Source organism: Sminthopsis crassicaudata, chromosome 2 (genome assembly GCF_048593235.1).
Source record: "Sminthopsis crassicaudata isolate SCR6 chromosome 2, ASM4859323v1, whole genome shotgun sequence".
Classification (NCBI taxonomy): Eukaryota; Metazoa; Chordata; class Mammalia; order Dasyuromorphia; family Dasyuridae; genus Sminthopsis; species Sminthopsis crassicaudata.
In genome coordinates this window covers 439,603,651-439,627,454 of record NC_133618.1, presented here as the reverse complement: position 1 = coordinate 439,627,454, position 23,804 = coordinate 439,603,651, and the positions used below count along the sequence as shown (strand labels likewise).

Below are 23,804 nucleotides of genomic sequence, written 5' to 3'. Positions count from 1 at the left end.
GCCAATTTTTTTCTTTCTAAAAAAAATATTATTTTTCAAATGTTGTAGCTCTATAGAAGGGTGGAGAAGAGACACTTGGGATAATTACAATGATGTAAGAAACAGAAGACAGCAACAAAAATTTATTTTTAAAAAGGCTGAAGCATTTTTTTTGGATGTAGCTAATGGAAAATTTGCTTTGATTATACATATTTGTAACAGGTTTTTTTTTTTTTTTTTGTATTCTTAAGGGGTAGAGGAGGGAGACAGGAGAACAAACATTTGGAATTGAAAACAAAATTGAATTAAAAAGATAAAATGTTTTGTTTAATATAGAAATATATGTAGAAACTGTGTTTAGTATTGAATTTTAAAGATAATTGGCAAAGTATGTTAAGATAATGAAATGTTATGTCTACCACAATTGTAGAGATGTGGAGAATACTTAAATCTACAATAAATAGAATAAATTATTTTTTAAAACTGGATTTTGATACATAAAAATAAAGAGTTTTTACATTCTGAGAAAGTTATTCATTTAAAATAAAAAGAAGGGAACAGATTGGGAAAAAATCTTTACATTTTTAAAGACATTCCTAGGTAAATGTCTGACATTGAAAATATTCAAGGAATTTATAATTTTTTTTTAAACAAAAGCTTTTGGGGGCAAGTAGATAGCACAGTGAATAGAGCACCAGCTCTGACATCAGGAGGACCTGAGTTCAAATTTGATCTCAACCACTTAACACTTCCTAGCTTGTGTGACCCTGGTCAAGTCACTTGGCCCCAATTACCTCAACAACAAAAAAAGAAAAGCTTTCCCTAGCCATTCCTTTTATTTTTTTTTTAATTGAAGCTTTTTATTTTCAAAACATATGCATAGATAATTTTCAATATTCATTCTTGCAAAACCTTGTGTTGCAAGTTTTTTCTCTCCCTTCCCCCCCTCTCTCCCCTAGTTGGCAAGTAATCCAATATATGTTAAACTTGTGCAATTCTTCTATACATATTTCCACAATTGATAATTTTCTTAAAATAAGAAGCATTATCCAATAGCTAAGTAAACAAAAGATATTATCTGTCATATTTTAAAAGAAATGCAATTGCCCAAAGAACCATCTGGACAAAATGACAGATTCTTTTAATTAGGGAAGTGAAAATTACAACTTTTTGATACTACTTTATACCCATTAAACTGACCAAGAGTTGAAAAATTATAAAATTCAGTGCTGCTGGGGCTGTGGAGAAACAGAACCACTCTCACTTCTGGGCAGAATTGTAAATTGCTGAAATCTTTTTGGAAAACAGAATCACATAATACAATAAGAGACACACATCCCTTGACTCCAATAATCCACTCCTAGAACTATATCTTAAGGATATTATTGAGAGGAGAAGACAGAGCGGAACAAAAATATTCCTAGTATCATTATTCATAATAATAACAAATTGGAAAAAATAATCCACGTCTCCAGTGATTGGGAAATGAAATGACTGAACAGACTGTGTTATATAATTGTAAGAGATAGTACTATTCCTAAAACAATGACAAATATGAAGACCATTAAAGAATATGGGAAATATAGGCAGTGTTATATAACAAAGAAAAAAATACTGCATGTACATCTACTTGTTCAAGTATCATAACAGTAACAAGATCAGGAAAAAAAGAAATTGAAGAAAAATAAGTGGGGGTGGGGTCTCAGGAAGCTGACTTTAATACTGTATCTCGTTAATATCAGAGTTTAGGCGGAACATTTTCCATTTAAACAAATTGTAACTAACAGAGATGATATGTGAAACTATCACATGCAATGCTACTGTTCAAGTTCTTATTTCTGTATTTGATACATACATATTTGTTGGTAACTCCCGAGACAGAAAGGCAGCTGTGAAGACATGGGTTCAAGTCCTAACTCTGATAACGTACTGTTCATGTGGACCTGACTAATTTCCCAATGTTTTGGGCAACATTTCAAGTTACAGAAAAGATTCCAACTTGTAGTGGTAGAGAGTTCTCCAAGGCATGAAATAACGGGACCACTCCTTATTTATGCTTTGTTTATATTAAGATTCTTTTATTGTTTTGTTTTGTTGTTGTTTTTTTTTTTTTTGGCTGTGGCAATTGGGATTAAGTGACTTGCCCAGGTCCCACAGCTAGGGAGTGTTAAGTGTCTGAAGTCGGATTTGAACTCGGGTCCTCCTGAGTTCCGGCTGGTGCTGGGCCGGTGCTCTGCGGTATCTAGCTGCCCCTAAGATTCTTTTAAAATGGGCTTAAGAGCTGTCTAGGAGAGTGAAGATATCTGGATTTCAACCTCAGCCTTGTCAGTTATTAGTAATAAAATCTTGGGAAAGTTTGCCTGTTTCCTCATCTGTAAAATGAGAGATTTCCAAAATCTCTTTCTACCTCTAGGTCCATGATCCTATGATCCCAAGATATCACAACCTCTAAAGGATGAAGAGGTAAGGAATGGGGAAATCTCAGCAGGGTAGGACCTGGAAGCTTAGTCCTCAGAGCATGCATCCCTCGCCCTCGGGGTCGCACTTCCCTGTTTACACTGCGGCCCGGTTGCATGCTGGAGCCTGTAGTGTGCTGAGATCCGTGGCGAGGCGCGCAGGCGCAATAGAGAGCGCCGGAGACCCCGGAAGCGCTGCTGAGGCGGCTGCGGGACTATGCCGGTGGCGCCGAGAGCACCTGTGCCCCATGCCCCGGTGCCCGCTCTACTCGCTCTGCCTCCTGTGCGCGCTGCTACCCCTGCACCACAATGCTCCCGAGCCCGAGGGCTCCGCGCCCGATACGGCCCACTACAGGTGAGCTGGGGCCCGGGCTGGGGAGGAGGCGGAACGGGACCTCCCCCTCCCCCTCCCACTCCTGAGTCCCGAGTTCCCGACTCTGTCCCTGGGGGTAGGAGTTGAAGATTTGGGCACTTTCCCGGCGATGAGGTCCCGTGCGTGGGCAGTGGGGTGCAAAAATCAGGCTGCAGTTTCCCCGCCTGATTCTCCCCCCTCCCCTCTCGATTTCTCCCCTCCCTTCCTGATTTTTCACCTTTCCACCTGACCTCTCCTGTCCTGATTTCATCTCTCCCTGTCCTGATCCTCCCCCCCCCCCCGACTTCTTGCTTCCCCATCCTTCCTTTTATTTCTTGCCTCCCCCTCCCTGTTCTCTCGCCGCTCCGTCCTTTCCTCTGTGTTTCTTGCCCCGACCCCTACCCGTTCTGTGTCCTCTCTTTCTCTCCTCCTCCGTCCCCTCATCCCTTTCCCCTTCTTTCTTGCCCGGGCTTTCTGGTCCCAGGGAGCGAGTCAAGTCGATGTTCTATCACGCCTACAACAACTACCTGGAGAACGCCTTCCCCTACGACGAGCTGCGGCCGCTCACCTGCGACGGGCAGGACACCTGGGGAAGGTAGGGCCGAAGGGCAAGGGTTAAGCGGGCTGCTGACTTGGCTGGATAGCAGGAGATAAGCTTGAGTTCCTCTGATCTGGAGGACCGAGTCCGGAAGAGTTCTTGGCTAGCGGAGCTGAGCTATTTGGGGCGGGGATTCAAAACAGGACTGGCTATTCTAAGCCCAGCACTGAGTCATTCAGTGTCCGAACTGGTAGAGCACTTAGAAAATAAACCTTTTACTCTCATTGTAGGGGGATGGGGAGGAATGGGGAAGCTGAGGCCCCCAGAAGAGAGCAAAACAATTTCAGTGACAAATTGGAGTCCTAAATGACCCAGGGAGGCACAATCTATGATAGAGTGATGCTCTTCGAGGTCATGTTAGGGCTAATGTAATAGGAAGAATATTTGTCTTGTAGACTAGAGATCTGAGTTTCATGTAAAATCGTTATCCGTGCTAACTGTGTGATCTTGATCCAATCACTTAATTTCTTTTGAACTTCAATTTCCACATCTGTTTTGTCATTTTTTAAAACTTCCCTGCCTATCTCACTGAGTGCTTTAGAATATTTAGAATACACATTAAAGTGCTATAGATTCGCGGTTCATTAGTAGTTCAGATTTAAAAGTGGTTAGTCGATAGAACCAAATACCAAAGTTTATGGGATATACAGCCAGCCTTTCTACTTGCAGTCAAGGAAAGCAGTGATGAATGTTGATTGGAGTGTCTGAGAAGGACTTGAGATATGAGAATGATTGGTGTGATTTGCATGGGGAAAGGAGGAGGAAGAAAGGAAAGATGAAGGGGTGAAGGTGATATAGTATAATAATAATTTTGTGAGCAGAGTTAAGAATGAGCTTCTACTGTTATGGGGTGGGCAGAGAGGAGGCACAATGGTAAGTGCTGTAAAGAGTGATTCTTTCTGGCCTGAGATATGTTGGACAAATTACAGAGGAATCAGTTGCCAGAACTGATTTAGGAGACAGTATGTGTTTATGGAAATATCCTGTCTTTTCTGACATTTGTTTTGCTTTCCATTGACTCTTCTCTTTTTGGCCTGTTCTATTTATCTTTAACACCCTGTACTCATTCATTCCAGGCCACCTCTATTTTCTTAAGATTTGAATCACTCACAACTGTAGAATTACTTCCAGAAAGCAAATTTTGTGAGAGGGAAGGCTTTAAATCTGCACAGATGAGGACTGAGTTAGAGTAGCTGAAGCCCAGAAAGACTCCCTACATTTTTTAGAGGATCCTCAATAAATAATGGAAATGCTTCATTTCTCAAATATATAGGAAACTTAACCAAATTCATAAAAATAGGAGCCATTCTTCAATTGCAATTCTCCAATATGGTCAAAGGATACAAATAAGCAGTTTTCAGAAGAAATCAAGTAGTCATTTGGGGGGAAAATGCTCTAAATCATTTATAATTGGAGAAATGAATATTAAAAGCATTCTGGAAATACCATTTTATACCTATCAGATTGGCTGACATGACAGGAAAAGAAAATGACTGATGTTGGAGAGAATGTGGAAAAATAGGTACACTAATGCATTGTTGGAGTTGTGAATTGGTCCAACCATTTTGTAGAATAATTTGGAACTTTCAGTTTGACCTAATAGTACTACTACTAGGTTTATACCCCAAAGAGATCAAAGGAAAAGGACCAAATGTACAAAAACATTTATAGTAACTTTTTTTTGGTGACAAGAATTGAAATTGAGAGGGTGTCCATCAGTCAAGGTTTACCTGAACAACTTGTGGTATATGATCGTGATTGAATACTATCCTATTATAAGAAATGACATAGAGGATAGTTTCAGAAAAACATGGGAAGACTTATATGAAGTGGATGAGGGGAATCAAAAGAACATTATATATATAGTAAGAGCAAATATTGTGACAATAATTATGTGAAATATACTTATATACTCTGATCAATACAATGAATGTTGTGGACACAACAGTTCTAAAGGACTCGTGTTGAAATGTGCTACCCACCTCTACAGATAGAATTGATGGATGCTGCAAATTGAAATTTTTTACTCTACTTTGTTATTATTTATAGCATTGCTAATATGAAAATATGTTTTATATTACTTCGTATGGATAATAAGTATCATATTGCTACTTTTTCAATGTGCAAGGGACAGATTAGAGGGAGGGAGAAACTTTGGAACTCAAAAAATAAAGAATTTTTAAAAATAAGTAAAAATTAGAAAAAGAAACAATGGGGTTTTTGTCCTCTTGCAGTTTTTCTCTGACACTGATAGATGCCCTGGACACATTGTTGGTAAGTGTCTTTTTTGTCTTTCTTATTTCCTTTCCTTTGTTGCTTTTTCTTCATTGAGTTTATTTCAATTATAAAACATTTCACCCCTGCATATTTTTCCTCTGCTTATTTAGAATCGATAATATCAAATTACTCAACTGAAAAGGCTGTGAATTAGTCCCATTTGATTGGCTTCTTAGGAAAGTGTTTGTGATCTTGGCAGTTCTTTGGGGCATTGACTTGTCCCAAGACTGGGATTGAGAGCAGACTAGAAGGCTTGCCAGGTTCAGATTGTGTTAGTCCAAGGAAGTGATGGGCTATGAGGAAAATACAGAGAACATGTGATACTCAAGAGTACTTATAGTTTTGAAAGAGAAATAGGACTTGTCTTCCATCTCATTCCCCCAGTCAGGAAAGTTGAACTGTGAGATAGAGAATAGTATATAATGTAACATAACATAACAGTAATGTAATATAATGTAATAAAATGTAATATGAGAAGTTACAAAGCAATTTCTATTCTAAGCCCAATGAATTTGGTGCTAGGATTCAGATTTGCCTCTTGGTTGAAGTAACCAAGACAACCAAGGGAGGTGTGGATCTTAAACTGGGCCTTAAAGGATGAGGAGGATTTATTGGTTTTGGTTTTGGTTTGTTTTTTTCCTGAGGCAATGACTTAAGTGACTTGCCCAAGGTCACACAGCTAGGAAGTGTTAAGTGTTAGATTAGATTTGTTAAATGTTAGAGATTAGATTTGAACTCAGGTCATTCTGACTTTGGGGCTGGTATTCCTTCCACTGTGCCACCTAAATGCCCATAAGGAGGATTTATGTTGGCAAATTAGAGTGGTAACTTTCCCAGCAGGAAGATTAGCTTGAAGTATTATTGTAATGAGGACAGTAAGAGTTGGTCTGGCTAAAGTGGAGGATTTTATGTGGGAGAGTAATGAGTGATCAGGCAGAAGGTAGATAAGATCTGTGTTATGGAGGGCCCTGAAACCCATCATAATAAGTAACTACACTACAGTATTTTAAAATGTCAATTTTGAAATGTCAAATTTGGAGAAGACTTACTTGGTTGGTGAGTACCTGGACACAACCTCTGTCTGTGAAGCACTTTGGGTGAAGAGAGGCAGAAATTGGGCTGAGACTTTCCTACCTATTTTCTGATCTCCCTGCCTAATTGCTGATGTTGGAAGCAGGAAGGGTGACTGTGCAGTGAGCTGAACAAAAGTGTTAGGGACAGGAAAGATTTCCTTTTCCTCTCAGGTATTTTCTTTATATAGCTTATCATTTGGCTTTGAGAACTTTTCTCCTATTAATTAAATAGACATCAACCTTAGCATATTTATAAAGGGAAAAAGAAGCAGCCTAAGACTAAGATCCTGAGCTAGATCCATGAAGGAAGTGCCAGGGCAGGGCTCATAAATCTTGCATTTTGTTTCTTTGGTTCCCTATCCCTCCCTGCCACCAATGGCCTCACCTCTCCTGAGATTTCCTGCCTTTGTTCTCTTAGATTTTGGGAAATGTCACTGAATTCCAGAGGGTTGTTGATGTGCTCCAGGAAAGTGTGGATTTTGATATTGATGTCAATGCCTCTGTGTTTGAAACCAACATTCGAGGTGAGTGCTGCCCCAGAGCCCTCAGGGACCCCCAGAGCCTTTGGAAAAGGGCCTGTTCTTTCACCATTCAAGTAGAGAGGAGAGGGAGGGAATTGACTTCAGAAACACAAGTAATTTCAAGGAGCCACCACCAGACCCAGTGTCTGAGAGCAGCCCCTCATAGTGGAAAAAATTTAGGGAAGGGAAGAGATCTTCAATTCAGACATCACACAGTTTTAAAAGACCATTGGCTTTCATCCTCAGATTTCTCTTGCTCTTTCTACCCATGTACTATTGAATAAGCCTTTAACTGTTCTCAGATTCATTTTCCCCATCTGTTTAAAAAAAATGAAGGGGTTGGGCTAAATGATCTTTTCCACCTCTAGATTTATAGTCTCAAGTATCTTCTTGATTTTTCATGAATGAGAAATTGGGTTTCTTGGTGCTAGCACTAACTCTGTTTATCCTTCAGTGGTAGGAGGCCTCTTGTCAGCTCATCTCTTATCTAAGAAGGCTGGAATAGAGGTGGAGGCAGGATGGCCTTGTTCTGGACCTCTCCTAAGGATGGCGGAGGAAGCAGCTCGGAAGCTTCTTCCAGGTATGAACAGGCTTTGTCCATTTCCAAGGGTGAGTGTGGGTCACCTGTGTCTGATAGTGGGTCTAGATGTAAGTTGATTTGAGACTTGCTGTTACTTTGCTGAAATTGGTTTAGATTTAATAAGCTGACTTTGTCATTGTTAGTAGGGAAAGAATAGTGCTTAAGAAGGGCCTAATAGGTGTAAGTCCCTTACCTTGACTAAGTTAACTCTTTACTCTCTACCTTCCAAGTCTGCTACCCAGATATAATTGAAGTATTGCATAGGCAAATACTGCCTATTGGAAGAAAGCCATGTTTGTAGTGGGCTAAGGTCTCTCCATCCCTACTGACAATAGGAGTGTAATTAGCAATCCAACTCTGTGGGTATTGAATTTTTCTAATTGTGTATAAATATGGACCACTCTTCCTCCCCAATGTCCCTAGCATATACACATTATGCAGGTATTTCTTTATTTTCTTGACTCTGGAAAGAGTAAAGCCCAGGTTCTTGTAACACTGATAACATACTCAAGCAGCTTCCATTTCAGGGATATATCCTGTGTGATTCACTATGCTGGGAGTTCTCCCTGGCTGTTTCTTTGTTTTAAAACAATTCACAACTCTCCAAACATTTGCAGTGTTACCTTTCTCCATAATGATTTCCTGGGCCTAATGGACAGTGAGATTCTCTAAGCTTCTTGTCTTTAGGACATTTGAGAAAGTACAGCTTCCTCTGGTTGGAAGAAGAAATCCCCATGAAAGTATCATGCCCACTAGCTACAGACAGGCAATCTAGTTCCTGTCCTTGGATTAACATACTAGGTCTGGGGTTCTGCCCCCCTTTTTTTTTTCAGGTACTGCATTAATATTTAAAGGTTTAGCCTCAGCTTCCAGTGTCCTGAATGGGAGATCCATCAGCCTTGGATTCTCTGAGATGTGGGATTTGCTCTGAACATGGCCCCTAACCCCTTGCCTGAATTCCCATTTTCTGTGGTTCAGCTTTTCAGACCCCTACAGGGATGCCATATGGAACAGTGAATTTGATGCATGGTGTGAATCCTGGAGAAACTCCTGTAACCTGTACTGCCGGGATAGGGACCTTCATTGTAGAATTTGCCACCTTGAGCAGCCTGACTGGTGACCCTATCTTTGAGGATGTAGCTAGAAGGGCCCTGAAGGGCTTATGGAAAAGCCGATCAGATATTGGGCTGGTGAGTAGGAGGATATTCTTCCTGTTTGACTCAGATCTGACACATTGGGATGGTCTTTGTGGCAAAGGGCTTTGAGCCAAGAGCTGAAGCCAGGCCAAGGAAAACCTAGAGAGGTAGAATGTAGAGTAGCACTTGAGTCGTTATCCGGTCATTTTTCTGGAATTCTTAGGACTCTTAAAATAGTCCACCATCAAATTAAAATGGGCATGGGTGACTGGGATCAGGAAGTGCAGCTTCAAGAGTAGAAAGGGGCCACTAATCTTTTCATTTTGAGTTTTTCAAATTTCCAGAGCATTTGGCTATTCTTCCTAGAAATGTTTCTAATATTAGTATAATGGATCTCCTATTCAAACCAATAATAGACCCTGTGATTATGATGGGAAGAAAGTTTCTTTGTATGTCCACATTGTATGTCTTCTGGTGGGGGTGGGAAGGTGTGCAGGTGTTATGGGAAGTGGCAGGGGAGACTTGGCTGTGGGCCTTTGGTTTGTACCTGCTTCTTTCTCACAGGTAGGCAACCATATCGATGTGGTGACAGGCAAGTGGGTAGCTCAGGATGCTGGCATAGGCGCTGGTGTGGATTCCTACTTCGAGTACCTAGTAAAGGGAGCTATCTTGCTTCAGGACAAAGAACTGATGTCCATGTTCTTGGGTAAGACAAATTCCATTTCTCTGCATGTGAGTGGAGTGCCTGTACTTAGGCACTCCAGCCTTTGGTTCTAGAAAGCCAAATTAGCTGCCATTAATTCATTTCAACCCTCAGGCCTATATGAGGGCTGGGACCTATTTTTTTAAATGACAAAATTCTCCTACATTGATATCTTATCATAGAATAAAAGGAGTCTTTTGGCCTTTACACTGAATGTGTGGCATTTCCCAGATGTAGAAGCCAGAGCTCCAAAGCTGATGACTGATTGACTCCCATTTTTTGAATTGTTTTTGCTAGAAAAAGAAGACATGATTGTTGTCTCTTTGTTGAATAGGGTTGTTAGTTTTTCTTTCCCCATAGCTTCTGCTCTCTCATGTTTGGTGGGAATTTGGGAACCTGAATTCTCCTGAGAATCCTCCTCAATTCTTCTGGAGTCAATTGGTGGTCCTAATTTGGATTGCTGAAGAGATTTTGTGGGGCAAAAGTCTCTTCTTAGATTGGAAGCCAATTTGTCAGACTTTTCTTTGTCAAACTAGAAAAATTGCCTAGTTTTCACTTATGATTATACTTCAGTAACATGATTTCATTGATGTTGGTACTCCTTACTCCAACACAGATTGGTACTAATGAAGAAATAGAAATCATGTGAACAATTTTTCCAAGCTTCTATAATATTAGGAGTACAGATAAGGGAGATAATCACTGGGAATACTACTAGTGTTTTTTTCAAGGGGTTTTCAAATCCCTTTAAAAATAGTCTCTGAGCCAAAAGGGGTCTTAGAAGTCATCCTTTCCCTCCCCCTACCCAATGCGGCATCCTCTCACATTTATGGCATTGGATCAGGTAGCCTGTGCCATTGTTGGACAGTTATAGGAAATATGCTTCCCCATAACTTGCTCCTCTTAGCTTTCCCCTCTGGGCCAAGCAGAATGAGTTTGATGTCCTTTTCCACATCATGAAACTTTGAATTGCAGAGAGGAAAAAGGACCAGGTTAAGCCAGTTGTAGACCAGGTTGAGAGGCAAGTGAAGACATCTTTAGCAGGGCCTGGAGAGGCTTTACCTAGGTGTCCATATTGTAGAAGAAGCAGAGAATGGGCTCCTTATCTTCTTTTCCCTTGGCCTATATGACAGCATCTGGAAAGGGAGTTGAATAGGACATGCTAGACTTGGTGATGAGTGAAATGAAAACTTGATTATTTTACCTCTTCACTTAACTGAATTTTGAACTATTACAACTCCATCTCAATTTTGCCAGCTCCTTATTGGACTGTATTAATGCACTGATCCTCATTCAGTGATGAGGGCTGCCTTCCTGTCCTTGACATGACTAACCCCATCTCCACTACAGAATATAATAAAGCCATTCGGAATTACACCCGTTTTGATGACTGGTACCTATGGGTGCAGATGTACAAAGGGACTGTTTCCATGCCAGTATTTCAGTCTCTGGAAGCCTATTGGCCAGGTTTACAGGTAAGAATGCTTATCTTTCCATCCATGGAAGCCTGTTGGCTAGGCTTTTGAAGGTGGGAATGATCAGGGTTGTAATTTTACTGTGAAAATAAAAATGTGTAGTGATTTTTTTTTTTTTTTAAGTAAGTTTTTATTGATTTTTTTTTTTTTTAAATATCACCTTAGTTTCCCCTGGAATCCTTTCCTCTACCCCATCCAGAGAGCCATTCTATAGAATAGATTTTTTTTTTTTATTAAAACTTTTTATTTTCAAATATTTTTCTAAAAACAAAGAAAAAGAAGAGGAAAAAATTAGTATAACTGATTAATATATCAAAAAAATCTGAAAATATGTGCAATGGATATTACTTGTGGACCTCCTGCCTCCTCCAAAGGATGGGCAGGAAATTTCTTCTCACATCTCTTCTTTTGAACCTTTATCATTTGACATCTTTTGGTTTTCCTGTTGTGTGTGGTTGTTTTTTATGTTTATATTAACATAGTCACTGTGTACAATATTTTCTAGACTCTGTTTACTTCATTCTCTCTCAGTTTATGTAAGATTTTCCATCCTTCTCTGAATTCCTTGTATCAAAAAGTTATTTTCAATGTACTATTTGAATTAGCTAGATTGCTTTTGTATTTGGGGTAACTTGAGATGAAGAAGATGCAAGAGTCATAGATTTTAAGCATAATTTCCCTTTATACTTCTGTCAGTTCTATCAAACTGGCCTGCATTTTGTCCTGGCAGAAAGATGACAATTCTGTCCCTGGGCCTCTGAACCGATTGACTCCCATGTCTGAAATGCAAACCTTTTGCCTCTTAGAATTCCCTCAAAGTTTGACTGAAATACCACCTGAGACCTTTTCCAGTCTCCAACTGTCAATGCCGTCTCTGTCCTCCTCTAAATAAATTTTATGTGTATTATATATGTGTGTATTCAAATACATATATGCATACACATATGCATGGATATGCATACATACATATACATGCACACACATACAAACACATGGGCATATACACCCATGCATATATGTATATAGAGACAGACACGAATATATGTATGTAGTGCACATATGCATATATGCATATATTTAAACACACAAATATATGTGCACATTTATGTGTGTGTATAAATAGACAGACATGTGGATATATATATATATATATATATCATGTGTATCTGTGTTTATATAAATACATATAAATATGTCTCCTTTTGTCTCTCTTTATATATGTATACATACACACATACACATCTCCCAATAAAATGTAAGCTCTCTGATGATAAAGCAGCTTAGTTTTTGTCTTTGGATGCCTTCTTCTCTCTCTCCTCTCTAGTACAATACTTGCCATTGGTAAGCCCTGAAAATAAGTCTTTGTTGATTGATGGATTGGTTCAGAGCTGAAAGGAACCTTAGAGAACATTTGGGACCATTCCTTCATTTTCTCAATTTTAACCCTTATTTACCTGGTTCTTCATTTTCCTAGCAGATCTTTAAGGTGAGAAGGCTGTGGCTTTTTTGTCATTTGGGAGTTCCCCCACCAAAGATTTTCTACATAATGCATATTAAGAATCTTCTTGGACAAGGAGAAATTGTGCTTTCTCCTTGTAGTGTAGAATTTTTATCAAGTCTGCTGGAATAGAGGGCAAGAAAGGAAAAAGAACCAAATAAAAATGAAGGGACCCTCTTCTGATGTCTGTAAGGTCCATCTGTTTTATTTACTGCAGCATTTAGTCTAATACCTGGCACATATTATGTATTTAATAAGTGCTTGTTAACTGATTAACTTACGACATATAGATGGTACTGAGGATAAAAGAGCTTACATTTACATAGCATTGTAGGTCACAAAGCACTTTACTTATAACAGCTCTTTGTAGCAGGTGGAAGAGTTATCATCCTCATTTCACAGATGAATAAATTGAAGTCCTAAGCTAAGATGATTTGCTGGAATTTTCATAACTAGTGGTAGTATCATAGGGAAGTAGAGAGAGTGCTGGACTGGGATCTGAGAAGATTGAGCAAATCACTTCACTTTTTTTTGTATCAGTTCCTCCCTTATTTGCAAAATGACAGAATTAGAATGGATAGTTTCTAAATTCCTTTGTAGGACAGATAGGTGGTACAATGGATAGAGCACCAGCCCTGAAGTCAAGAGGACCTGAGTTCAAATCTGGCCTCAGCCACTTCCTGGCATATGACCCTGGGCAAGTCACTTAACCCCAATTGCCTCAGCAAAAAAGATTTAAGAAGGAAAAAAAAAAAAGAAATCTAAATTCCTTTGTAGCTCTTTATCTAGGATCCTATGAATCCTGAAGTAATGTCTTAATAGCTTACTAATAAATTACTAAACCTTTTTGAACCTGTTTTCCTCAGGATGAATAATATACCTACCTCATAGGGTTGTCAATACCAAATGAGATAATGTCTGTAAGACAGTCTAAGCCTTAAAGCATTTAGCTGTTTTGGTTTTTTTTCCATTAAATGTTAGCTATTATTATTATTTATTTTTCCACCATCAACCTCTGACTTCCTTTACCTAATTCTCAGGGGTTTGGCTATGGTGGTGTCAGTAAGTTGGACAAACTATATCAGAGATTATATGACTGAGTAGCTTCTCTCTCTCTCTGCAGAGCCTCATTGGGGACATTGACAATGCCATGAGAACATTCCTCAATTACTATACTGTGTGGAAGCAGTTTGGAGGGCTGCCAGAATTCTATAACATTCCCCAAGGATATACTGTAGAGAAAAGGGAAGGATACCCACTTCGGCCTGGTGAGTAGAAGCATCAGCCTGACTTTTAGGCTGCACTTCTCGACTTTTCCAATACCATATTATCCAACCAGAGCCCAAAATAGGATTGGGGAGTTGAGATGACTGTGGGAGATGCCATGGAGATTGGTGGAGACGGTGGGAAGAGCAGAGCTTCCAGCTTCTCCTCTCCAGGGGTAAGGCTCTTACCTCTTCCTCCCTCTGGATTTCAGAAATTTATAATCAGTTTTCAGCTGGGTGGAGACTTTCCAAAAAAAGGGGAGCACAGAGTTACAGGCAACTCCGGGCTTTTGATATTTAATGGACATGAGAATCAGCCCAGGAATAGGTTAGCAATTTTCTGAGTGTGTAGTTAGCCTAAATTGACACTTTTTTTTTTTTTCCTTTTCAATTAAGAGGTTTTCCAATATTTCTTCTATGAGGACAATTGTTTTTAATTTAAAAGATAATCCAGAGAGAGGGAATTTACATACTTTCACAGACAAATACCCTTCAAGTTAACTGTCTGAAGGGACTAAGCCCCTGATTAGAAATACACAAATTGCAAAATGGATTGCAATTAATTAACTGGAAGAGGACACTAATCTGGGAGCAGGTATGCCAGATTCAGAGAATGATGCTTCCTCTCTGGTTCTTAATTTCCCTTATGTACAATGAGGGTGTTTTATTTAGTCATATCCAAGGACCCTTTCAGCTTTTATGCTCTGTGTTTCTATGACATGCATAGATTCTCACAACCCCTTTTTATTCAGGCCAAGTGTCATGACCTTTTTTAGATGGAGATAATGAAGTGGAGAACCTGGAATTTTGAACATTTTCACAATCATATAACCACACAATGTTAGAAACTGGAAGGAAACTTGGAGATCATTGAGTCCAACCTTCTATTTTTAGAGATGAAAAAACTGAGACTCACAGAGGTTGTGACTTGCTTAAAGTCATACAATGAGTCAGAAGAAAAGCCAGAACCAAAAGCCAAGTCTCTTGGCTCCTTGCCCAGTGTCTTTCCTACTACCCTGAGACCAGGAATGGCCTCCTTACTCCCCATATGGGAAAAATGGAGAGCCAGTTGGAGAGAGAGGGAAGGATGAAGAAAGGAAGAACTTAAGTCAGATAAGAGCTTCCATTTCCTAGGGCTTTATTTCTTTCTAATGGAAAAGGAATGAGAGAAGGATAGAAAGAGAGGGACAGATACCTTGTGTATACCTTACAAACTCAGTAAATTAGAAATTTGGTTTGGAATTTTTGTCTCTCATTCTTGTGCTCATTTCTCCTAGACTGGTCAGCTTTAGGGATGGTTTTCATCCTGTTCAATCCTTGTGATGCATCAGAAAACATGTCAGGAGATATAATCACTTCTATGCCCAGTAGGATACCCTTGGCCAGGTGGGCAGGGTATGTAATGGGAAGATTTGACCAGTGACCTTGCATCCACTCAGGCCTATCCCAACCCCTATCCCTTTGTGAGAAGTTCTTTGCTTTGGGTTTTGCAGAACTGATTGAGAGTGCAATGTACCTCTATCAAGCCACAAGGGACCCCACTCTCTTAGAACTTGGAAGAGATGCTGTGGAGTCCATTGAGAAAATCAGCAAGGTAGATTGCGGATTTGCAACAGTAAGTATTTCTAATGATTCAGAGGTCTGGGCCAGTGCTCCTTCTGGCTGCTACTGGACTATGGAGGAGCCTTGTCACTCACTATCCGAAAAGCACCTGTTCTCTGTGTACACTTAGGTTCTTTACCTTTTATTAGTGAAGGAGCCAAGAGAAGTAATATATGAAGTTCTCCCTATGCCTGGAATGAGCTCCCTTCTTTTTTCTGCCTCCTGGAATCTCCTATTTCCTTCAAAACTTGGCTTAAATGCCATCTTTTATGTGAAGCCTTTGCTGATCTCTCTTATATAGCAGTTCTTTCTTCCCTTCCTCTCCCACATCTTCATTTTTGTTGTTTTAATCAATGTGTCTGACTCTTTGTGATTCCCATTTGGAGTATTCTTGGAAAAGAGACTGGAGTGGTTTGCCATTTCCTTCTCCAGCTTATTTTTTAGATGAGGAAACTGAGGCAGACCGGATTAAGTGACTTGCCCAGTTCCATTACCTTGTATATATTTTAATATACTTCTATGTATGTGCTGTCTCCTCCCAAAAAAATATAAACTCCTTTTGAGCAGGAATTGTTTCATTTTGGTCTTTGTAAGCCAAATACCTGGCACAGTGCCTGGCATGTAGTAGGTTAGTAGATACTTTTTGATTGAAATGCTTGTTAAAGATTCTGGATTCTAGTTTCAGCTTTGCTATTTACTGTCTGGTCAGTCTTGTGCAAATCATTCAATATCTTTAAGTTATTTATATATAAAGTCTTTCTTGTTTTCCCCCTCTCCTCCTCCCCCTCAATGTTTGTTGTATGGATCAAATGAAATTATATACATAAAGGTCTTTGTAATCTTTTAAGTGCCAGTATGAATGGCACCTGAATCTCCACCCTTTCCCTAAACCCAAAGACTTGGTGGCCCTAGATCATATAACATTGTGAAAAATTTGGAAGACAGCCCAGCCTTTTGTAATCCTCAGTCCTTGTGTTCATAACATGGGACTATTGTTTGTCTTGTGCCTTGTCAGTGGAGAGTGGACTGGACCTATGGCTAGATTTGAAAAATATATCCTCTCCTCAGTAGTATTTTATTTCATTTATTTGCTATTTGGTGTATAGTAGATGCCTGGAATATTTTATGCAGTCTTCCTTTATAGAATCTCATCCTTTTAGAAGCCATGCAGCCTGATCTGTTTAAGAGGGTGGATCAGTGGGTCCCTGGAGGTTCCTTATAGTGTAATAGCTGAGGATGAGAACAGACTGTTCCTGCTGTCTCCCTCTCCCGACCCAGGCATCACTTCTTAGGATTTAGAGTAGCATGTCCTTCTTTCTACTAAAAACAAAGGCATGCAAGTCAGTATTTAATAGACCTTTTGAACCAGATACAACTTTAGGGAATCACTTAGTCCAGTGGTTCTTAGCAAGGGGTTCATAAACTTACTTTGTTAATATATTGATCATTCTTTCTATCTATTAATTTCCTCTGTAATCCTTTCTGTTGTTTGATGCAGTTGACATCGTGTGAAGGGGTACTCAGGCTTTGCCTCAGGCTGCACCACACAAAAAGGTCAGGAACCCTAGATCTAGGCCAGCCTTTTACAGAAGAGGAAACTGAGGCCCTAACAGGGGAAATGGCACACCCAAAGTCAGAAAGAAAGTCACTCCCAGCGTCAAGATTAGATGTGAATCTTCTAGATCCCAAGCTACTCTATCTAGACATGGCTAGTTTTGTAAAAGGGTTTCTGAAACCTAGGAATAAGAGTATTTTTGATTCAGGTCTGAAAATTCTTTCTGGAATGACTCCCCTAACTTGGAAGGTGACTTTGAAGAGAGAGAACTTTTTGATTAGTTGGGGATAGATAGTTCTTTGGCTCTCTGCTGCCAACGGAGTCAATTTCAGACTAGCTACTACCTGTATTTCTTTTTCCCCCCCCCCACAATACTATTTTAATTTTTCTAATTACATATATAGTTTTGAAAATTCCTTTTTGTAAGATTTTGAATTCTAGATTTTTTTTTTCCTCTGCCTCTCTTACCTCCTCTGTCCCCAAGACAGCTAGCAATCTGATATAGGTTATACATGTACAGTTTAGAATGGCTTATTCCATATTAGTCATGTTGTAAAATAAATATTAAAACAAATAGGGAAAATCACAAGAAAGAAAAAACAAAAACAAAAAAGGTGAAAATAGTATGCTTCAATCTTCATTCAGTCTATATGGTTCTCTCTTTGGTTGCAATTGGCATTTTCTATCAGTTGTCTTGGAGTTGATCATCACTTGCTATTTCTTGTATAATTTCCTATTTTTGCTCACTTCGTTCAGCATCAGTCTAGCTATATCTTTTCAGGTGTTTAAACCAGCATTTCTTATAGAACAATAGTTATTCCATTACATTCATATATCGGGACTTATTTAGCCATTCCCCAGTTGATGGGCATCTACTCACAAAAAGAGTAAAAATACTTATGTTGTGATCCACTCCCAGTTTCCAAGTTCTCTCTTTGGGTGTGGATCATCCAAGATCATTGGAACTAGCCTGAATCATTTCATTGTTGAAAAGAGCCACATCTATCAAAACTGATCATCATATAACAATCATCTGGTTCTTGGATGCATTGGGTTTTTTTGTGCAAAATCTTTTTAATTTAATGTAATCAAAATTATCTGCTTTGCATTTCCTAATGTTCTTCTTTCTTGTTTAGTCATAAATTCCTCTCTTCTCCAAAGATCTGACAAGAAAACTTTTACTTGCTTGCTTTAATTTATATATAGTATCACCCTTTATGTCTAAGTCATGAACCCATTTCGACCTTATTTTGAAAACCTTTATTTCTTGTTGATATCATACCATACCCTATATAATCTATTCCTTTTTCTTTTTTCATTTTATTTTTTAACTAATAAGTATTTCCCCATCCCATCCCCAATTTACAAGGAAAAAAACCATAAAAACTTTGAAACAAAATTCATAGTCAGCCAAAATTAATTCCTACATTGGCTTTGTCCAGAAATATAAGTCTCATTTTTCATCTCGAATCTGTTCTGTCTCTGGGGGTAGGTGACTTGCTTCATCATCAATTCTTTGGAATCATGGTTAGTCATTCATTACATTGATCAGAGTTCTTAAGTCTTTCAGAGTTGTTTGCCTTTGTAATATTGTTATTGTATAAATTATTCTCTTGGTCCTGGTCACTTGATTCTCTATCAGTTTATTCAAGTCTTCTTAGATATCCCTTTTGTGATTTGTTATTGCACAATAATATTCCATTACATTCATATGTCATAATTTGTACTCTCATTCCCCAATTAATGGGTACCCCCTTAGTATCCAGTATCTGCCACTACAGAAATATTTTTGCATATGTAAATTATTTTCCTCTTCTATTTTTTTAGGGTATAGGTTTAGGAGAGGTATTATTGGATATTAGTGACTTTGGAGAAATAGTTCCAAATTGTTTTCCATTATGCTCTGCCAACAGCTGTGCAATCTATTATAGTCTGTTCCATAGCCAAAGTAGTTCATCATCTATTCTCTAAATGTACTTTATTGCCTTTTTTTTTTAATCAAAAAAATTGAATTTTATGTCATATGAATACATTGCTCTCTTTGCAGTACAATGATATACATTTTTAAAGCTTTTTATTTTCAAAACATATGCACTGATAATTTTTCAACATTGACCTTTGCATAGCCTTGTATTCCAAATTTTCCCCTCCTTTCCCCTCCCCCCTTCCCTAGATAGCAAGCAATCCAATATATGTTATACCTGTTAAAATTCTATTGCCTTTTTTTCATGTCTCCTTTCTTCAAGTTAAAATTCCATTCAAGGAGGAGAGGCAGGGAAGAAGGGAATTTTGAAGTCAATTTAAAAAACAACAACAACAACAAATGTTAAGATTTATTTTTATGAATTGAGAAAAATAAAATATTATTTTTAAAAAAATTAAATTAACACCCAAACTTCAAATTCACATGCCACCTTTCTCTATGAAATGTTTTTAGATTTCTTTTCCATTCGATAATGACTTGCTCCTAGTTTTTTGTTTTTTTTTTTTTTTTTTTAATACAGCACTTTTTTTAGATCTCTCCTGTTTAGGGTATTCATTAATTTTTATTATGGGTATTCGAGCATAATCTTATCTAGATTGTAAGCCTATGAGAGTAAGGACCATGGCTTATTCATCTTTGTAGTTCCCTTAGTGTCCAGCACAGTAGAAATGTTCAGCACAGTAGGAGCTTAATGTTTATTGAACATGCACTGTTGTTGGAGGTCCAAACTTTATAATATTTGCTCAGAGTTTAAATTCTAAAAGTCACAAATACAGTATGTCAAAGATGTTGAGATTGTCATCTGACTTCCACTTGGTTGAGATAAACTTGTGAGATTCTAGGATTCTGGATAATCCAGATCCCAACAAAACCAATGAAGGAAGAGAAGGAATAGACAACCTGGTTAATGATTGCAGGATTGAACACCTGTTTCAGACCACAACTTTGTTCTAAAGTTTCGTAAAGATCACATATATTTTTAAAAAGCTATTTTCTGCCAATATTTGCATATATTAAATCCTTAACACCAAATTCACAGCTATATCAATTTGTCTTACAAATAGTGGTTTGTACTGCCCTTTGAGCCTACGCCAAGCCTGGGGATGTAACAGAAAGTTCTCTGGTGTTAACAGTGGAAAATGTGCCCTAAAACTGGCATTTTTCTGTGCTACACTCCTGACTACATGCTCTGCTTCCATATCTAGGAAGAAAGTTCAGTTCTGGGGCCCTCCCAGATCGTATTGGTAGACTGATGCATCCTCTTGCCTCTGTCACTTACTATGTGAGTGACTTTACCTCTGCACCACAATTCCCCAGTCTGTCAAATGAAATTCTAGCTCCAGATGATCCTAATCTATCATGGGTGAGGAATCCCTGTACTGCCTTAATATCTTCTAGTTTCAGGTCTAGAAGGGATTTTAGATGTCATGCTCTTTCACTTGGCAGATTAAGAAATTGGAGCCTAGGAAGGAGACATAAGCTGCTCAGCATCATTCAGTCCACAAACATTTGAGAGCCTGCTTGCTCCAGCAAGCTCCTGTGCTGGTGCTGTGGAGTAGGAAGATTGATTTAGCAAACCTTTAGTAAGCACTTGAGGGCTTATTTACAAAGCCCTGCCCTCAAGAATCTCAAGAACCAGTAGAGTAAGTACAGGAAGCAGGAGAAAAAACATACACAAACATCAGATTCTGATTTGTGATTATGTTACCAGAGTGCTTTTAATAAGGAACTATAGATATCCAGATGAGTGCTTCTGTCTGGCCTGCTTATGCAGCAGGTGATGTTTGATCTAGGACTTGGGAAAGGATTTTGGACAAATGGGTAAAGGAATGTACTTCAGGCCTAGAGAGCAGTGAGTTAATAGCAGAGTTGTGATCAGAAATGAAGATTCCTAGTTCTTGGAACAATTCTTTTATTTGCCATGCAAAGCATGTTTTCTCTTTCCTTTCCCTCTCTCCCTCCCCTCTCTTGCTCTTGCTCTTGCTCTCTCTGTCTCTCTTTGTGCCTCCCTCTATCTCTCTGCCTTTGTCTCTGTCTCTTTTTTTCTCTCTTTTTCTGTTTCTGTTTCTCTGTCATTTTCCTAGGTATTTTCCAGCATCTTACTGGAATTAAGTTTGATTTTTCATTCAAATGCTAACCAATTAGATTATCCTATTGGTGATCTACCCTATTGGTTTTAAAATATGGAAGAGCCTTGGTATACTTATGATATTCCATCTCCTTTCCTTTCTCTCAACCACAGTAAAAAACAAGGAGGTATCTGTGTCAGCTCTCTTGAAGTCTTGTCCAGTTCAGTTTTTGTGGCTGACCCATAGTCAAAAGGATAAAGACTGTATAGATGTCAGACATAGTAATTCAGGCCTGGGTACTATTGCTTCAACAGAGTCCTCCATTATCTGATCTGCCCTGGCTGGGCTAGAGCTAGTTCTTTCCCTTGTACATTTCCCACCACTGACACTCATGCTGTTCCACACATCCAGTCTTGGAGAAGACTAAAAGGATTTGAAAATTGGAAAGCTCTTTACAGTTTGTCAACAATCCCCAGGCAGTTAGGTCATAGGGACTTGGGACTTTGCTGTCCTTTGGAGGTACTCCAAGACAGAGCAGTAGGGGAACAAGTCTCATGAGTTTCCCAGCTTTTGCCAGAGTAAAAGAACAGTTCTTGGTTGTTCCAAATCCTTTCTGAGTCACATTTATGAATAAAGCTAGAAATCCAGTGGGAATTGATTGCTAAAGGGAAAGCACTTTTCTAATCCCAAACAGTTGAAGTGTATCTGACTCATTTGTGCCTGTAAACTCAACTAACTTATTCAAGTAACTTGAAATAAAAAGCTGTTTCAGCAACGGAGTTTTGAATTGGATTTAGTATTACCTGTCACTTTTATTGATTTTCTCAGCTTGTGTCAACAGTTGAATGGAGTCCCTACTTTTAGTGATGTTTTGACTTCCTTTTTCTCTCCTGTTTTGTAGATAAAAGACCTTAGAGATCACAAATTGGATAACCGGATGGAATCGTTCTTCCTGGCTGAGACTGTCAAGTATCTTTACCTACTGTTTGACCCGACCAATTTCATTCACAACAATGGCTCCACCTTTGATGCAGTAATTACACCCTATGGGGAATGTATCCTGGGAGCTGGAGGTTATGTCTTCAACACTGAAGCTCATCCCATTGACCCTGCAGCCTTGCACTGTTGTAGGAAACAGAAGGAAGAACAGTGGGAAGTAGAAGACTTAATGAGGGAATTTTACTCCCTTAAACGAAACCGAAAATCCACATTAAGAAAAACTACTGCTGGTCTTGGCCATTGGGAAATCCCAGCAAAAGGGAAAGATGCTTCAGCTTCAGAAAGCCAAATAGAGATAAATGGTAAAAAGGGCTCCAAGCGTAGTGCTCCACTCCTCAGGTGTCCCAGCCAGCCTTTTACCTCCAAATTGGCATTGCTTGGACAGGTTTTTTTAGACTCCCCATGACCACATAAAGATTTATTTTGAAGTTGAACTCTAATAAATGTGTTTGGTTTTGCCTCTGCTGTTTTTTCCCTCAAGAACCCAAGACGCAGAACCTTTTTGATCCTCTGATATAGGGCTGTCACTTTGAGGATGGGGAGGGTGAGGTCCAAGAGGTCTGGGGGAGGGAGGGGTTCATTCAAGGTCAAATTGTGACATAAGTGCTGGGATAGGGGCTGCAACTTTAGAGACCCCCTGCAACACTGAGACTTGGGGAAAGGGAAGTGTCTTGCCCAGGGTCATGCAGCAAGTTAAGGGTAGAGCTGGGATCAGAATTTGCATGTCTCAACTCCCTTAGCCTGCAGGTTCTTGTTACATAAACTCCATTCAGATTCCAGATTTGGATGTTGGAATCTTGGTAGAAATTGTATTGGCAGAGAACTGAAAAATCTCTAGGCATAAACCCAAACTATTTTGGTACACATCATATGTGGTTGCTATTTTTCTTGGTTTTAGAATTATTTTTAATCAAAGATGAAGCTTTTAGAAGGCCCAGGCTACCAGAGTAGCTCAATTATTGGTATTTAGGAATTAGATCCCAGTTAAGAGAAGCTTATGAGAAAGTATGAAAAGTTATGGGAGGTCAGTAAATTAGGGCTGAAAATTGGCTGTTTCCCTCTAACTTGGGAATCTGAAAAATTTCATAACATGTCTGTGGGGAGAAAAGATGAGGGAAATATTGCAAGTAATTTGAAAGAGAAAGGTTATTAAATATCAAGGAAGAGAATGATGGGACTTGGTGGGGTTTGGAGAGAAAATGTTGCACATAGATGAATATATTTTTGGGGGTCAATAACTTAATGTTCTCTTCATCGAATTCCATCTTTCTGGACCGCCACGTCAAAATCCTGCCCATCCTTAAAACCCCAGTTTAACTGCCAACCTCCTTTTGGAAATTTTCCCCATTTAACCTTCAATGCTTTCCCCTTCTCCCTTCCTAGCCCATACAGGTAACTGTACCTCTGCAATGCACATAGGTAGCATAACTTATTCTAGCTGCTTATGAATGCTTCATAGACTTATACTAAATTGGATGTAAGCCTCCAGAGGGTTAGAGACTGCCATGTTTATCCACTTGTAGCTTCACCAGCCACCTAACCTGAAAGCTTACTGTCTCCTAGGTCAGTTAATCAAGAGACATAAATTGCCTACTCTGTGCTAAACACTGAGTACTATGGGAAATGTGAGGGACCTACCTGCTGTGACTCTAAGGTAATACAATTAATTTAGAAGGATAACC

The 23,804-nt window shown here is 39.0% G+C and overlaps 2 protein-coding genes across 5 annotated transcripts in view; one reads left to right on the top strand and one right to left on the bottom strand.

Moving 5' to 3' along the window:
• The window catches only part of PROCR (protein C receptor), a 52,613-nt gene extending 49,102 nt beyond the window's left edge, over positions 1-3,511 (bottom strand). The window contains exon 1 of one of the 4 annotated variants that reach the window (XM_074292494.1): positions 3,356-3,511. The gene's annotated coding sequence lies outside the window, so the exon portion shown is untranslated. Of the gene's footprint in view, positions 1-3,314 lie in introns of all 4 variants that reach the window. The other 3 variants (XM_074292490.1, XM_074292489.1, XM_074292492.1) reach the window with 3 other exon arrangements.
• On the top strand, positions 2,483-22,582 carry EDEM2 (ER degradation enhancing alpha-mannosidase like protein 2). Its single transcript, XM_074292483.1, has 11 exons — positions 2,483-2,790; positions 3,272-3,382; positions 5,620-5,659; positions 7,154-7,259; positions 7,711-7,836; positions 8,815-9,026; positions 9,537-9,678; positions 11,026-11,150; positions 13,772-13,916; positions 15,407-15,528; positions 22,025-22,582. Exons 1-11 carry the CDS (start codon positions 2,498-2,500, stop codon positions 22,526-22,528), a joined length of 1,926 nt encoding a protein of 641 aa, XP_074148584.1. The 5' UTR covers positions 2,483-2,497; the 3' UTR covers positions 22,529-22,582.
• Positions 22,583-23,804: the final 1,222 nt, after the last annotated feature.

Excerpts from the sequence above, each read along its gene's own strand:
- EDEM2 (XM_074292483.1), top strand. The coding sequence starts at position 2,498 with ATGCATCCCTCGCCCTCGGGGTCGCACTTCCCTGTTTACACTGCGGCC. Across the intron at positions 7,260-7,710 it reads GTTTGAAACCAACATTCGAG|TGGTAGGAGGCCTCTTGTCA; the intron begins GTGAGTGCTGCC and ends TTTATCCTTCAG. Across the intron at positions 7,837-8,814 it reads AGCTCGGAAGCTTCTTCCAG|CTTTTCAGACCCCTACAGGG; the intron begins GTATGAACAGGC and ends TCTGTGGTTCAG.